Below are 15,408 nucleotides of genomic sequence, written 5' to 3'. Positions count from 1 at the left end.
TGTAAATTTACTGGGTTTTAAACCAGTTTAAGTGCACAAACCTCACTCTTATCCCAACAATCCTAAATAAAGAAAAAAACGCAAAAGGTAAATCTTATCAAAGTATGCATTAACTTGAGGAAACATAACAATAAAACAAATAATAATAATCTTACAGGTAAACCCCAAGTACTTCTATGATTAGAGATCCCAACTCTATCTGCAGACGGAGGAATACAATTCAGAGCACCTTATGCAAAAACTTTTCAAAGATACGATGCAGTCATTGTTTGAAACTATGAGCATCACACATACCTTGGAAATGGTAGATTTAATTTATAAAGTATAAAAACAATTCCCTAAAATCGACTATAGTCCCAATCAATAAATATCCTGATTTACTCGATGTAACAGGATTTGTTCCCCTTGCTGCTAGTGTATTTTAACTCAGGATTTGTTCCCCTTGCTGCTAGTGTATTTTAACTAAGAGATTCCAACAATACTGAATTTTCATTCTGCATCAACCCTTTTTATTTTACAATAAAAACCATATTAACATCCAGTGGCAAAAATGCTCAATCTTAATTGTAGTTCAAGCAGGTATTAATTTTTGGCTTTTTTCTTATGTATAGCTCAAGAATGTTTTTTTTGTCAGATATATTTTTAAATGTAAAAAAGCAAGTCAGTCATTTCTTTTGTTGTTGTTGAAGGTGATTGACGCCTTGTTGTATTTGTGTATATTGTCAAAGTAACGAGGAAATTAGATGTGAAGTTTCAATAAATTTGATTCAGCTGTTTCAGATGGGATGTGTTTTAAGGGCAGAACAGGAAGTCGGCAAGCTTGATGTTGTTTGTGTAGGTCAATCGAAACACTTTGCTGTATTCTGTAGATTCTTAGGAAGCTTAATGTGAAGTAACCTTGAATTTGGTCAAATGGTTTCTGAGATGTTTTTCAATCAATTGTTGACGGGCGTATGGAAGCCGGACAAAGACAAATCCTACTAGCTAACATTAAGCACTATGTGCTCAGGTGAGCGAAAAAAATCATGCTCAAAACGTTCTGTATATGAGCGGAAGTTAAAACATACCGGACTGATGACCTGGTTTTTCACCTTATAATAACGTTTCCCACGTTTTTACGGCCAAAATAATAGTTCTTTGCTAACCAATGTAATTGTCCAGGCGCTTTTTTTAGGCATACCACAGAATATGTTACACGTTTCCAAGATTTTAAAATCATGCAGGCTTCCTCCTTTCAACAGGATCCTGGAAATTCATTTTCCTTCATAAAATGTCCGCGATAGTTTGTTTCCAAAAAAATCAAATATCAGTATATTTCCTTTTATGATCTGGTAACTCTCCATTTCAATAACCCTGGAGAAGCTCATCTCTCAGCTGAGCGAATAAAAGCCATCTGGGTTCCATTGTTTGGGACCATAGGACAACAGGAACATTTGTAGGCAGACGTACTGCCACGCTGGGCTCGTCCACAAAGTCATATCATATTCAAGCCATTCGGTTCGAAAAATGCCGAGCTGCTTTGTCAGAAAAGACTAACCCTGCTGTTTTGTTGAAATTAGGCACTCTGCTTCTGTTCCAATATCAAGTGCCTATCTTCTTGATCGGTATTAGACGACAACAAGCGACATGTTAAGCCCGTCAACAGATGCCGAGCTGCTTTGCCGGAAAAGACTAACCCTGCTGTTTTGCTGAAATAAGGCACGCTGCTGTTGTTACAATGTCCATCTTCTTGGTCGATACTAGACGACAACAGGCGACATGTTAAGCCCGTCGAAAGAGCCTTTGAAGCATACATATTTCACCCTTTGACCTCTAGGCGTAACTTGACCTTTTAGGAAAAAACCTTAGTCTTAGAAGCGACAAGACAACTGGTCATGGTGACTATTTAATAAAAGTTTCATGAATAGCATATAATGCATGGTAAAGATACGGCCCAGGCAAGGTTATGTCCGGAAATGAATCCTATCCAAAGAACTCATTTTGACATTTAGCCTTCAAGTGTGACCTTGACCTTTGAGGAACATACCTAATATGTGTACACAACATACTGCCATAAATTGAGAATCCTAGGCTTATTTCGAACTTTGACCTCTAAGGGCCCTGACCTTTGAGGTTCACACTTTTTTGTATTGTTGTGTGTGACCTTCATGGCATTTTTAATTTTGAAAATCCAACAATGCATGGCCAAGGTGCAGCCGGGACATGGATCATTTCAACCGTGTACCTCTTATGGTGAGCTTAACCTTTGAGGTCCAGACCTAATCATAGAAAAACATGAGTTGATATAAAATTAAAAAGATTCAAGTTGGTTTCAAATTTATAATTTGAGAAATTTCACAAGACATAAACAAAGTACATGTACAATAGTTAAAGATAATTATATAAAAACACGCATTTTTACAAAATTGGAAAAAAATCAAGTTGTTTTACTCCTGTATGTGTAAACAGGAACATTTGTTATTGGTGGTTTAAAAAGGAAAGAGGTAATTTCGTGTTTTATAATTTGAAAAATACGCAGCTTATATAAAACAACTACAAGTTGTATAATTATAGATTTGCCATTATCGTCAAAACAAAGAAAAAAAGGACGGTTTTGTGCCATTTCATGATTTAGATTAACAACTTCCGAAATACACAACCACATTTGAAATAAATACGAACGATCACATAAATGAGCTTATTGCACAATTTTCTTATACTTGTTTTTTATTTTAAGTAAATATCATTAAAATGCATCAACACAAAATAACTATGACATATTTACAATAAAAAACAAATAATGAATAAACATACTTTGAAATTCTGAATTTTACATGGACCTAAAACAAAACCCAAGGTTTCAATATGCCATGGCCATCAAAGTAGTTTCTTATACTGTCACATATTGAACATCAATGTTTACAAGGTTAAAAATAAGAAATATTCTCACATTAATTATTGCTTCCTTTATTATGCTTAATTCTGAATTGTTAATGAACAATGAGGAGCTATAACAAGGGCTTTTAGATTGTTATGCAGGATATAATTTTTTATGACAAATATTTGTCTCAGGGACAAAATGCACTGAATAATAACGTAACACTTAAGACTTCAATGTACCAAGACACAATGAAGAATACATTAGATTTGGTCCTTAAATTTTATACAAATTATAAGTAATATGATTCTGAAAATAGAATATGGTGCTTTTTTTAAAGATTCACCAAATGTCCATGGTTCATCTTGTAGAAACTGTGAGCAGCATCTAAACACAGTTATGTAAATCTAGCCTGACTTCCACGAATTTGATGATACGCTTGTCAAGTGCCCAACGTCATTATGACCTTTGACTCATTGACCCGAAAATCAATATGAGTCATCTACTTACTACCATGACCAGTGTGTATACCAAGTTTTTGATTGGAAATGGAAATGTGACACAGAGAAGAGAGATGTATTGCAGTTTCAAGTGTCACACATATTGTTTGAAACAATACTTGATTTCTTTGGAGCAAAGTCTGGTCCATTGAGGTCTATCACAGGTGTGTTCGGAAATCCATAATTAATCACTTTGTCACTATCCTTCCCTGGCAACTCTTCTGCAGCTGAGGAATTTGAACCCGATCTCGATTCCTTCCCTAGAGATCCAGTTTCAGATTTAAGTGAAGGGGTAACATTTTCTGACACATAGTTACTATTTTTAGAATCTAAATAGGGGGAGTCATCCATGTCAACTTGACACTGATCATTAACCCCTTCACTTGGAGTCTCTTCCTCCTGAAAACTGCCGGTTCCATGGTAACTGTCAATCATAAGAGTCTCCTCCTCATCTGGTTTTGACTCTGCCTCATAACCGCTATCTCCATTGTACTCATGGAGCACGTGCGCAGGAGGGGGTGGGGACGGCGAGTCCGACTCATTATCAGCATCGTTTTCAACATCGTCTTCGTGGTGCTGAAAATATAAATGTTTCTATATATGTTCAAAATTCAAAACTTTTCTACTGTAATTATACTTGGATATCAAATGAACATTTTACATGTACATAAAAGTTTAAGTCATGAAAATACTGATTGTTCCCAATATCCTCAATAAACAATAATACCATGTACATAGATTTAAAATACAGTTTCTTAAGACAAATAAGCAAGCAATCATTACACTTATAATGGGAAGTATTCTCATTTTTGATGGCCAAAAAGCAAGCAATCATTTCACAAATCAACATTAAGCAATAACAGTGTTACACAATACCAGTTTACAATCATCAACGCAAATAAAAACACTGTAAGAAAGGGATTGTGCATTATTGAACTACATGTATTTTTTACCACTAACCATAGGATTTGACAAACTATTGTTAAGAAATATTAGATACAAAAAACAGAAGTAGGTTGGTATATATAAACGCTTCACTCTACAAAACAGAAAACAAACAAACAAAACAACTGTTATAGTTAAATGAAACATATAACAAAAACAGTCATATCTTTCAGAAGCCAGGATGTTAGTGCCGAAAGAGCTGGACATAACGGTTTCAGTTATTATAATAGCAGTTGTCCAAGACTTTGTATGGCGCTGCCCAACCTGTAAGCTATATATATTTTTAATTCATTATTTCTTTGAAAAATAACCATATGGTTTTGGAACACATTTGGTTAATATTAATTTTACGCAGGAAAATATGCTACTTCATTCATAATACAAACAGTTGGGCATATGTTCAATCAATATATTTCTGAAAATTTAATCAATTATTCTAATTTACTTTTTTGTTTGTTTTAAAAGTAACAATCTTGTCTGCAGACTCAAGACCTTACTTCACCTCCTCAATGCTAAATTACGGACACAAAAAGAACAAGAAACAAGATAATTGTCCAGGGAATATGATACGAGTATATGAGGAAAGTTAACTGAAACACTCTGTGCATGCATCTACATTGAACGCAGCAGCGCACCTCTCCTGTTGACAAATCACTGGATTGGTCGTGTACGTCCCAAGCTCCTTGACAATTATCGACGTTTGTGCCCTCAACTGGGGGCAACACTATCCCATCCTGCAGACAAGTTACAAAGTTTCATTCTGAGCTTATCCTTAAATAACAGTCTTAAGATAAACATGTTCATGATATTATGTTTGAGGATCGAATATATATTTTTTTCAGTTTTACTGATTTATCTGCTTTTAATGTCGAACCAAAGGGCAAATTTAGCCAAAACATATTTAATATCATTGGTACAAATTTAGCTGAAACAACTTATTTCAGCCTGATTTCACAAAACAAAACTGATGCAACAATATTTTTATCTTTTAACTTAAAAATGACTTTTCAAAAGTTGATTATCAAACAGAAAATGTCATAATAAAAAAATGGGATTAGCTTTATCTCGTTATTAATCAGCCACCAGCCCCAATTTCTCTGACATATAATGGATCAAGCCTTAGTAGCTCAGTATATTTTATTGAAAAATTTGTGTATTTTTTCAGTTCAAAGAGTTTTGAAAAATTTAAAGGAAATCATAGTAAAGATAACCACAATAAAAATCATTTCCTTATGAAATTGAATATGAGCAATTATGATATTGAATATGAACAAAAAAAATTCTTAATTAAATAAGGTTCTTTAACTTGTTAATGCTTAAGAAATGTCAAGAAATTGGGTCCTGGTTTACATTATGAAGGACTTCCAAACTGGTATAATTAAAATAAATAACAGCTAAACAAGAGGCCCACAGGGCCTTTGCTCTACTGGTAGACTTTTAGGTACTTTTTTTATCAAAGGCATGTATATTCTATTAATAGGCAATATACTGAACCTACATTCAAAGGCAAGCAATGTTTTCTGGAAGGTAAAAGGAGGGTAACACTACAATAATAAACAACTCTCTGTACAAGTTGTCCCCCTTAGAGTATATTTTTGATAGGCTAACACAATTTTACAGGCCATAATCCAGTCACGCATGGGCAGATCTGGCTGGTTTAGGAAAGGGACCAAGCTCTTATGGATATCTAACTACTGTAGAAGTTTGAAGGAGAAATATCAAAACTGAAGACTTTAATGCATTTACAATTGTGCATGAACACAACAAACATGGCACCATTGTAAAAGCTCTTCTGGCCAGTAGAGCTTAAAAACAAATCATTGCTCTACCAATTAGAACTCCTAACTGTTATGAAGGGCACTAGTAACAAATAATTTGTTGACATAATTTTAGTTTTCCTTCAAACAAAAATACAACAAACTGCACACTACAACATTTAAAAAACAGCATTAAGCAATTAAACAAATAACCAATTGTTACAACAATCAACTGCACAAAATTAACAACAACTACTGTTAGGGCATGGGGCTCACATAAAGGAATAATTGACAAACCTCGGGTATAGATGATAAAAAAGTATCATCACGTTGCAGCTACAAGTCAAGCAGAGACACACAAGAAAAATAATTAGTAAATTGCAAATGTGAAACATATTACTTTTATCATTCAAATAAAATAGACATGTATCACAATAAGCCAAGCAATTAATTGAAGAACATGAAAATAGTTTGGAATAAAATGAGACAAACAAACATGAGAATATAGGGACAATTTAAGCATTGGTATTTCAACACAGTAAAATTTGCAACTGTTAATAAACAAATCAATAAATGTACTTTATTCATCTCAAGCAATAACATCATGCATCTTTTGCCATAAAGGAACATTTTAAGCAGGTCAGTGTTTTTCCGGATGAAAAGCTCCATTGAAACTGGGTCTATATTCAAGAACAAGTTGATTGCAAGTTTGAGACTCAGGCTAAGAAAGGCGGATTTTTAAAAGTTACTTCGATATAATTATTTTTGATTAAAAAGTTGTGTAAAAAATATCTGTCCTCTTAGCAGAAGGGAATAAGTAAATATGAAGTAAACTGTGAATGACCGATATGATTGTGACCTTGACCTTTGACATCAAAATCCAAAGGGGTCATCTACTGGTCACACCCAACCTAAATGTTTGAGGGCCATGGGTGAAGGCATTGTCAAGTTATCACACAGGCAAGCTTTTTGTGTTCACTGTGACCTTGACCTTTGACCCCTTAAATCAATAGGGGCCATCTACTGGTCAGGCCCAATCTCCAAATCAAGTCTGGGGGCCATGAGTGCAAGCAATGACAAGTTATTACTAGGACAAATTTATCACATTCAAGGTCACTGTGACCTTGACTTTTGACAAAAATAGGGGTCATCTACCGGTCAGGCCCAAGTCAAGTTTGAGGGCCATGGGTGAAGGCATTGTAATGTTATCACTCAAGACAAGCTTTGACAACCTTTCCCGTTAAAAGGTCACTGCAACCTTGACCTTTGACCCTTGTCCTTTGACTAGGACAAACTTTACACATTCAAGGTCACTGTGATCTTGACTTTTGACACAATGACCCAGTTTGAGGGCCATTGGGTGAAGGCATTGTCGAGTTATCACTCGAACAAGCTTTGACAACTTTTCCCATTAAAGGTCACTGTGAAGTCAATAGGGGTCATCTACTGGTCAGGCCTAACCTTCATGTCAAGTTTGATTACCATAGGTCCAGGAATTGTCAAGTATAATCACTCGGACAAGCTTTGGTCTACCGATGGATGGACCGACCGACCGACTAACATGTGCAAAACAATATACCCCCTTGGGGGGGGGGGGGGCATAATTAAATTAATTTAGACATGACGCAGCTACTTTTACCATTGTTGCTATTTAAATGACAGTTTTACAACAAAGATTGCAGTTTTGAGTCTCAGGTCTCAAATTCAGACTCAACATGTAAATGAATAAGGACACAGGGGCTGTCTTTAGTAACTTCTGGAGTCTTAAGTTTAAGACGAAATTGTAGAACAGATTATTTGAGAAAGATACAGCAATTTTTAACGTCTTTGCTTGTATAGTAGCATTTTTACAACAAAGGAAGAGTCTGCTTGTCTGAGTCAGAGTCTCAAACTATAAGACTCAAGACGTTTAATAGTGAAAAGTGACCCAGGACTCAAACTACCTATTGAATATATCATTTACAATAAGTACAAGTCAATTTATTTATCTGTAAGCATACAAGACATTGGTGTTCAATAGGCAAAACTTCTGAAAGCAGCAAACATAGAGCCACAGTTAACGTTGAAGCAAATATGCCAAATTACATTTCATAATTCTGTACCAACACAAGACAAAAGTTATGAAAAAGTATACCAGGTGTTGGACAAGCCTTTTATCAGCTTTGTGTTTGTACATGTGTAGAAAATCATAAACTCATTCACATTATGTGTTGAAATTTCCAAACATTGAAACATGAACATTCACTTTAGTAACTTGTGAGAAGCAAAACACATGGAAACATACAGTTTTGATTTGAAAGGACTAAACGGCATTTTGAACTGTACAGTTAATTGTACTAAAAATGCTGTGCATATAAAGCTAGATGAGTTGCACAAAGAACCAACAACTTACACATGTCAGGGGTGTTGTTTCCATGGCAACTGATTGAAGGGGTCTGGTGCCAAGAGTTTCTATGTCTTCAGGATCAGCATCTGGAGTCACAACTATCATATCAGGATTTGGTTTAAATTCATTGACATTGCCGAACAAAACAAGAGCTCTGAAAACAGATACCAATGCTTGTCTGTTTTTTGGTGTGTGTGGGTTTTTTTTCAATTCATAAAGGGGCATAACTACTATTAATAAGCTAGAGTTATAGTCCTTGATACACATGTGCCTATTATCACAGTGAACATGTTCACTAAATTTTATGTTGATATTTTTAAAAGTTTTGGAGTTATGGCAAAGGTTTCAGTTTTTACACCGACAGCACCAAGGTATATGATATGGCTGAGATTGAAGTATTGGAATAACAAGATTGTCACCATCAACACCACCTCAACAATACTTTAGTTCCAAAAACATTCAAGCAAATAAGGGACAAAGTAACAATTATTGCTTATAGAATTTTGCATGCTGATTTCATACCTGATATTCACCCATTCAGTGAGCACTATAGCAACTTTTAATGTCATAGAATTTTACACTTTCTGGAAGTTCGTAGAATTTTTGTTTATAGTTCATTTTAAGTGGTATTTTCACCCTCAATAAAATGCACACCCTCAGTTGCACCACTTATTTCACATAAACAAAAACTCATCCTGTATTTTAATATCATAAATCATACCTGGATTTCCTCTTTGTCTCTCCATCTCCTCCAAAACTTCCGATATAGACGAGGCTGGCCTATTTTTCTTGCGGTTGTAAAACCTCTGTTCTGTTAACGTTGGGTCATCATCTTCAGACTGGGGCTGGAAATAAATGAAATATTTATGTTGTATTATTGAATATTTTAGCGTAACATTGATTGATCTTTGAAAATTAAATATTATTGATATGGCAAAAATTTATATGGGGACATATAATAAAATAAAATAAATCATCCAATCACTATCTTTAAAACTTTTATGTTTAAACTTTACAGCATTACGTCTTTATCAGTAGATCAACAGTCCAGTAAAGGCAGTGACGTCAATGTTTAATGATGGATAATCTGTGTGTGGGTGAAAAAGGATGGTGATGAAATATTATATAGACACATACACAGGAATACAGAGGATATTTCATAATAGTCAGGGATGTGAGTGACCTGGCAGCTGGAGGGCTGAAACAATTTCGGCCATGGATTTTTGGGGCACTTTTACGGTCAAAAGCACACTGCCGTAGAAGAAAAATTGGCTATTTAGAAGCTCTTTTGAGGGTTCTTCTGACTTTAAATTTGAAGCAAACTGGGATATCATCTCTAACAAGCAAAAGCACACTAGTATCTTTTTTAAACAGCTAAAAAAAAATATTTTTTTTTTTTTTTGGGGGGGGGGGATCCCTGGTGCCATTAAACCCGCGGAATTCCGTGAATCCGCGGACAAATCACATCTGTAAGTGGTAATTCAATATGGAATTTATTAAAACTGTCTTCTAAAATTGATAAAAATGAGCCTACTAATTGCATGAAAACTTGTTTGATAATTAACGCTGGGCTAAACACAGGTTTGAACAATTTCTACGGCTTGCCACATAGCAGCCCCTCAATCAATCACAAAAATAATAAGGAGAAAATATACAAATATTATAATACAATATACTTTATTGGATAACTGGTGACCAAGGCGTTTATTGGCATTTACTGTAACATTGCCAACAAAATATCACTCTGAAGTGTTTGCTTATATTTATATGCTTACAAAATTTCTTATTTAATAACCAAATAATGATATAAATATGAAATAAGCTGACGAGACTTACAACACTGGAATATGTGTATGAAGAGTCACTAGGTGGAGGCTTGAAAGTCGATGTTGTTTCCCTCTTAACCGGCCGAGCTTCAATCCAAAGCAATTCATTTTCATAATGAAATCTCAGAAAACTGTTAATTTCATCACATTAACACAATACATTGGTACTATTAATTCTTTGCTGATTTAAAAGCTCTTCTAGGCATCTTACTTTGCATGTTATGTCTGGAAATTTTAAAAGATCCATCTATCTGATGTTTTGGTCTTCTGATGGATCGTTTGTATAAAAACTTAGATTTATACTTCATATATATTTATACTTTTAATATATTATAATTAAATAATGCATACTTTGATAAGATCGGACTTTTACATTTTTACTTTATTCAGGATTGTAGGGATAAGAGTGAGGTTGTGCACGCAAACTGGTTTAAACCCCCAGTAAATTTACATTTTACTGACTGTTCCAAGGTGGTACCTAACAATCCTTGATAAACACATCTAGTTTTTTTTATATTGTATATATGCACTGTGTTGTTTATGGAGTTTTGTACTGTTGTTCCATGTTTCTTGTTTGTGATGTTTTGTTTTTATGTTCTATGTCTTTGGCTTTACCTTGTGCCATTAAATGGAGTTTATGTTTAAATGTTTGGCTACTGAGCTTGTTTCTGCAGTTTTTCATATAAATATTCATCAAACGTACCTCCTAGTTGTGCAGAGACCATGCTAAATTCATCAAGTCTTGCCAAGTAGTTCTGGTTCTGTCGATTTTCTGATATCGCCTCCTCAACATCATTCAATGGCTGCTTGAGCTCGATATCCTGATTTTTCTCTGCATTTTCTTTCTCTTTTTCTTCTTCCCGCCGACGCAGACGTACCAGCACGCATGCCACCATTATCGCCACCAAAAGTAAGAAACCCACCACACATAGTGCTATGGCTGTAATATATAAATAAGTGTTGGTAAGTTTGTGTATGACAAATTGAAAATATTTATTCCAAGGGAGGTCCTTTACCGCAGGGCAATTTATTTCTTTTATTGCTTATATATGAACTACAAATACAGTCAAAACTCATTGGGTCGTTATCTCATGGCTCGATATCCTCGTAGACTCGAACCAGATTAAAAGGACCGATTTCTTTTTTACTCTTTGTTCATATAAAATTCGATCGAATGGCTCGATATCTTGAGGGTCGATATTTGTCCATGCTCGAAGTCATTTTCGCGGTCCCAAGTAAGAATTTCACACACTGTTTTGTTTGCTTGGGTCGATGTCATTTATGCGGGTCAGTTAAGAATCTCAATTAATCGATTAAAATTGCTTGACTGGTTTTATAATTATTATCAAATTTAAATGGTTTAACAGTTTGAATAAACATGTTATCACTTTAAGTTCTGTCTCTAATTGTTATCCATCTATAAATTTCAATGCATTTTGATATAACTTATAAGCTATGTTTGTGTTACCCACTGTTTAAAATTGCATGTGTCTTGTTTTTGCATAAATGTATTTTTATAATAAAACAAGAGCTGTCACAGTATGTGACGAATGCCCCCGATTGTGACATTGACCTATGAACAAGGTCAGTACATGAAAAGTTGATCTTGCCTTTACATGTCAAATACATATGGCAAGTTATTTTAAATTGCCTCTAAACATAAAAAAATACCAACCATAGTTGACAACCGACTCTGTTTTGTCCTTATATATACAGCATTCCATTGTGAATAAACACCCAAGTGTGACCTTGATCTTTGAGATAGGGACACGGGTCTGTCGTGCGACACGTCGTCTTGGTATGTGGAACATATGTGGCAAGTTATTTTAAAATCTGTCCATACAAGGGAAAGTTACAGCCCGGACACGACAACTTATACTCTATGTCCTTATATGCAGCACTCTGTTGTGAATAAACACTTAGTGTGACCTTGACCTTAGAGGTAGAAACACGGGTCTTGCACGCGACACGTCATCTTGGTATGTGGAACACATGTGGCAAGTTATTTTAAAATCTGTCCATACAAGGGAAAGTTACAGCCCAGACACGACAACCTATACTCTATGTCCTTATATGCAGCACTCCATTATGAATAAACACTAAGTGTGACCTTGACCTTAGAGGTAAGGACACGGGTCGTTAACGCGACACTTTGTTTTGGTATGTGGAACACATGTGGCAAGTTATTTTAAAATCTGTCCATACATGGAAAAGTTACAGCCCAGACACGATAACCTATACTCTATCTCCTATATGCAGCACTCCAATGTGAATAAACACTAAGTGTGACCTTGACCTTTGAGGTAGGGACACGGGTCTTGCACGCGACACGTCGTCTTGGTATGTGGAACACATGTGGCAAGTTATTTTAAAATCTGCCCATACAAGGTAAAGTTACAGCCCGGACACGACAACCTATACTCTATGTCCTATATGCAGCACTCCATTGTGAATAAAGACTAAGTGTGACCTTGACCTTTGAGGTAGGGGCACGGGTCTTGCACACGACACGTCGTCTTGGTATGTGGAACACATGTGGCAAGTTATTTTAAAATCTGTCCATACAAGCGAAAGTTACAGCCCGGACACGAGTTATTGAGCCAGACACACGGACGGACGGAAGGACAGACGGACGGACAGACGGACGGAGCTTTTCAAACTACATATTAAAACACATTGACACCAAAAAACTGTTTCCATTTCTCTACTTACCAATGACTTTGTTATCATGCTTATCCCTTCCATGTGACCCAACGCTGATGTCTCTGGCTGTGGAAACTGAATTGGAGGGTGTGGTCATACTGGTGTGGGCAGGGCTTGTTTTGTTGATTGGCAGTGTTGGAGGTGGGCCAAGGTACTCAGTTTTCGCAGGACCAGGATTCCAAGGGGGAAATGTCAACTGAAACAGTTAATTGACAGCTGAAATTATCATCATTATAGACCATTACAGATAAATAGATGACTGCCGAGGTATACTATTGCCACTAAGGGCTAAATTTTGTCCTTTTTTAAAAACAGAATATTTTTTCATAATTTCAAATATGTTTTTAAGCTGCCCATTTATTCCCTAATGCATCATTTAAATGAGGGTTACATACAGGTAAAATAATTTGGTATGGATCAGCAGAATCCAATATTAGACAGTGACACATCATCTTAAGTGTTATGTTTTCATCCTTTTTGGTACCTGTTTGTTTGAATTGAACTTTAGCCAGAATAAATATGAACATAAAGTTCAGGAAATGACCAAAACATTACCTTTTGTCTATTACGATGTTGATACAGATATAAGATCATTTAAGTTATGATATCTTTTAATAAAAAGTGCCGCAGATTATCTCCTCCTTTTGAAAAATATACCTGTGGAGATAAGGTGGATGGCTTCTGTGTCAGTGGTTGTGTTGATGTTGTGATTGCCATGGCATCCTTAGTACTACACCCTTGTATCTCTGGACCGTAAGCAGTAGCAATACCTGTCGAGTTCTGATTGTCACGTAGGTCTTTCAGGGGTCTAAGGGCAAATGGAAGGTCGCCAACTGGATAGAAAGTCACCTCTGACAAAAAAATAAAAAATAATAATTGGTATCATCTGAAATCATTTGGCCAAACTGCTTTTGAGTTTTAGATTATAATACATGTCATAAAGTTAATCTTTAAGGAACATAAAGCTGCACTCTCACAGATTAAACGTTTTGACAACTTTTTTTTATTTTTTGTCTTGTAACTAACCAATTTTTGGGAAAATCCATGGAAACCAGCTGACAAAAAATTAGATTGCAAATTTTTGTATTTAAGTTCAATAATACATGTTTTATGCATTTTTCTTAAACTGTTAGTAACAGATTAGGCCATAAAACAGGAAATATGAAGATCTGCGATCTGATTTTTTGTCAGATGTCTCACATCATTGGTTCGCAGATATTTACACAAAAATTTGCTCTTTCCAAGACAAAAAATAAAAAAGTTGTAAAAATGGTAAATCTGTGAGAGTGCAGCTTAAAGATAAACTTGAAAAGTGCTAATTTTAGAATTATAATAAATTACTTTATTTACCAGACATACAACCAGTAAAGTTGAGGTAGTCTCGATAATCATCTGTGTCTTGAATAGAACCGAACTGAGAGTTGAGAATTCCACCAATCATAATGGTATCTAGTTCGTCAAGGGCATTGTCAGAAACAGTAACTCTGCCTATGCCTTCTTCATCAAGCTGAAACATTTTTAAGTACAGTTGTCCCCCTTTCTTTTAAAACCGCCATTTATTTTCATACTGAATAAGTAAGTTATTTAGTAACAATGGTAAATGAAATGTATATGACAGAAGTATTGCTTAATTAATATAAGTATAGAATAAATAAAAGAATACAAAATACATGCATATTTTACATAAATATGAAGGAAAAACGGTAAGTGAAGGAAAATATAAATTGATTGAACCGTACCACAGTTATTTTTTTGCAAGAAGTAAAGAGGAGAAAATCAAGGACTAAACTAATAGCAACCAGAATCACATGCAAAATAAACATTCCAGTACAATGTCACAGTGCTTATTAATACGAGTGTCAAACACATGCAAACATGCACAGATAATTGTCAAATCTGATTTCTGAATGTTTGTTAGTTCAAACCTGATCACTGTTAGTAAATGCTGAATGGCTTAACTATTACCCAATGAACGATTTTCACTAATGAAGTTAAAGCCTTGCAGACATTCATCTAAACCATTATGATTATATCAATTTATTGAACACAGATGCTATCAGACATTTAACAACATCAATATGGATTCTATTATAAATGTCTTATCAATTAACTAGCAGGAACCAACAACATATCATCAATAAATACATGCAGATGATGAAGACCGTTGTTTACTTAATATCTTGTTTGTTGTAAGATGCTTTTTAAAATATTGATGCTTAAATGTAAATAATGAGCTTTAGTATAATTGAGTGTTGCAAGATTTTTAAATCAATGGAAATGAGTTATTTTTTCCATTTATTCCGAGTGTGAAAGTGTTTCTTTCCCCAAATAGAGGCTTCCCACATTAGAACCAAAAATCTTACATTCAAATTATACTTGTTAAATTTTCATGAGAAAATGCAAAGAAACAATGATTGGTTATCATCGTGATAAC

General features: G+C 34.9%; 1 protein-coding gene across 16 annotated transcripts in view; it reads right to left on the bottom strand.

The window, feature by feature from the left end:
• Nucleotides 1–2,305: 2,305 nt before the first annotated feature.
• The window catches only part of LOC128213359 (axotactin-like), a 110,321-nt gene continuing 97,218 nt past the window's right edge, over nt 2,306–15,408 (bottom strand). For 14 of the 16 annotated variants that reach the window (XM_052918976.1, XM_052918975.1, XM_052918989.1 and 11 more), the window contains 9 exons: nt 14,325–14,481; nt 13,632–13,825; nt 12,984–13,170; nt 10,975–11,211; nt 10,282–10,358; nt 9,167–9,290; nt 8,452–8,531; nt 4,938–5,036; nt 2,306–3,933 (listed from right to left, as the gene is read on the bottom strand). In XM_052918976.1, the coding sequence (XP_052774936.1) occupies nt 3,445–3,933; nt 4,938–5,036; nt 8,452–8,531; nt 9,167–9,290; nt 10,282–10,358; nt 10,975–11,211; nt 12,984–13,170; nt 13,632–13,825; nt 14,325–14,481 (1,644 nt within the window). In that variant the 3' untranslated portion in view covers nt 2,306–3,444. The remainder of the gene's footprint in view (nt 3,934–4,937; nt 5,037–8,451; nt 8,532–9,166; nt 9,291–10,281; nt 10,359–10,974; nt 11,212–12,983; nt 13,171–13,631; nt 13,826–14,324; nt 14,482–15,408) is intronic. The other 2 variants (XM_052918990.1, XM_052918991.1) reach the window with 1 other exon arrangement.

The sequence above is a fragment of the Mya arenaria genome, chromosome 13, assembly GCF_026914265.1.
Source record: "Mya arenaria isolate MELC-2E11 chromosome 13, ASM2691426v1".
NCBI classification, from domain to species: Eukaryota; Metazoa; Mollusca; class Bivalvia; order Myida; family Myidae; genus Mya; species Mya arenaria.
This window is presented reverse-complemented; position numbering and strand designations above follow the sequence as displayed.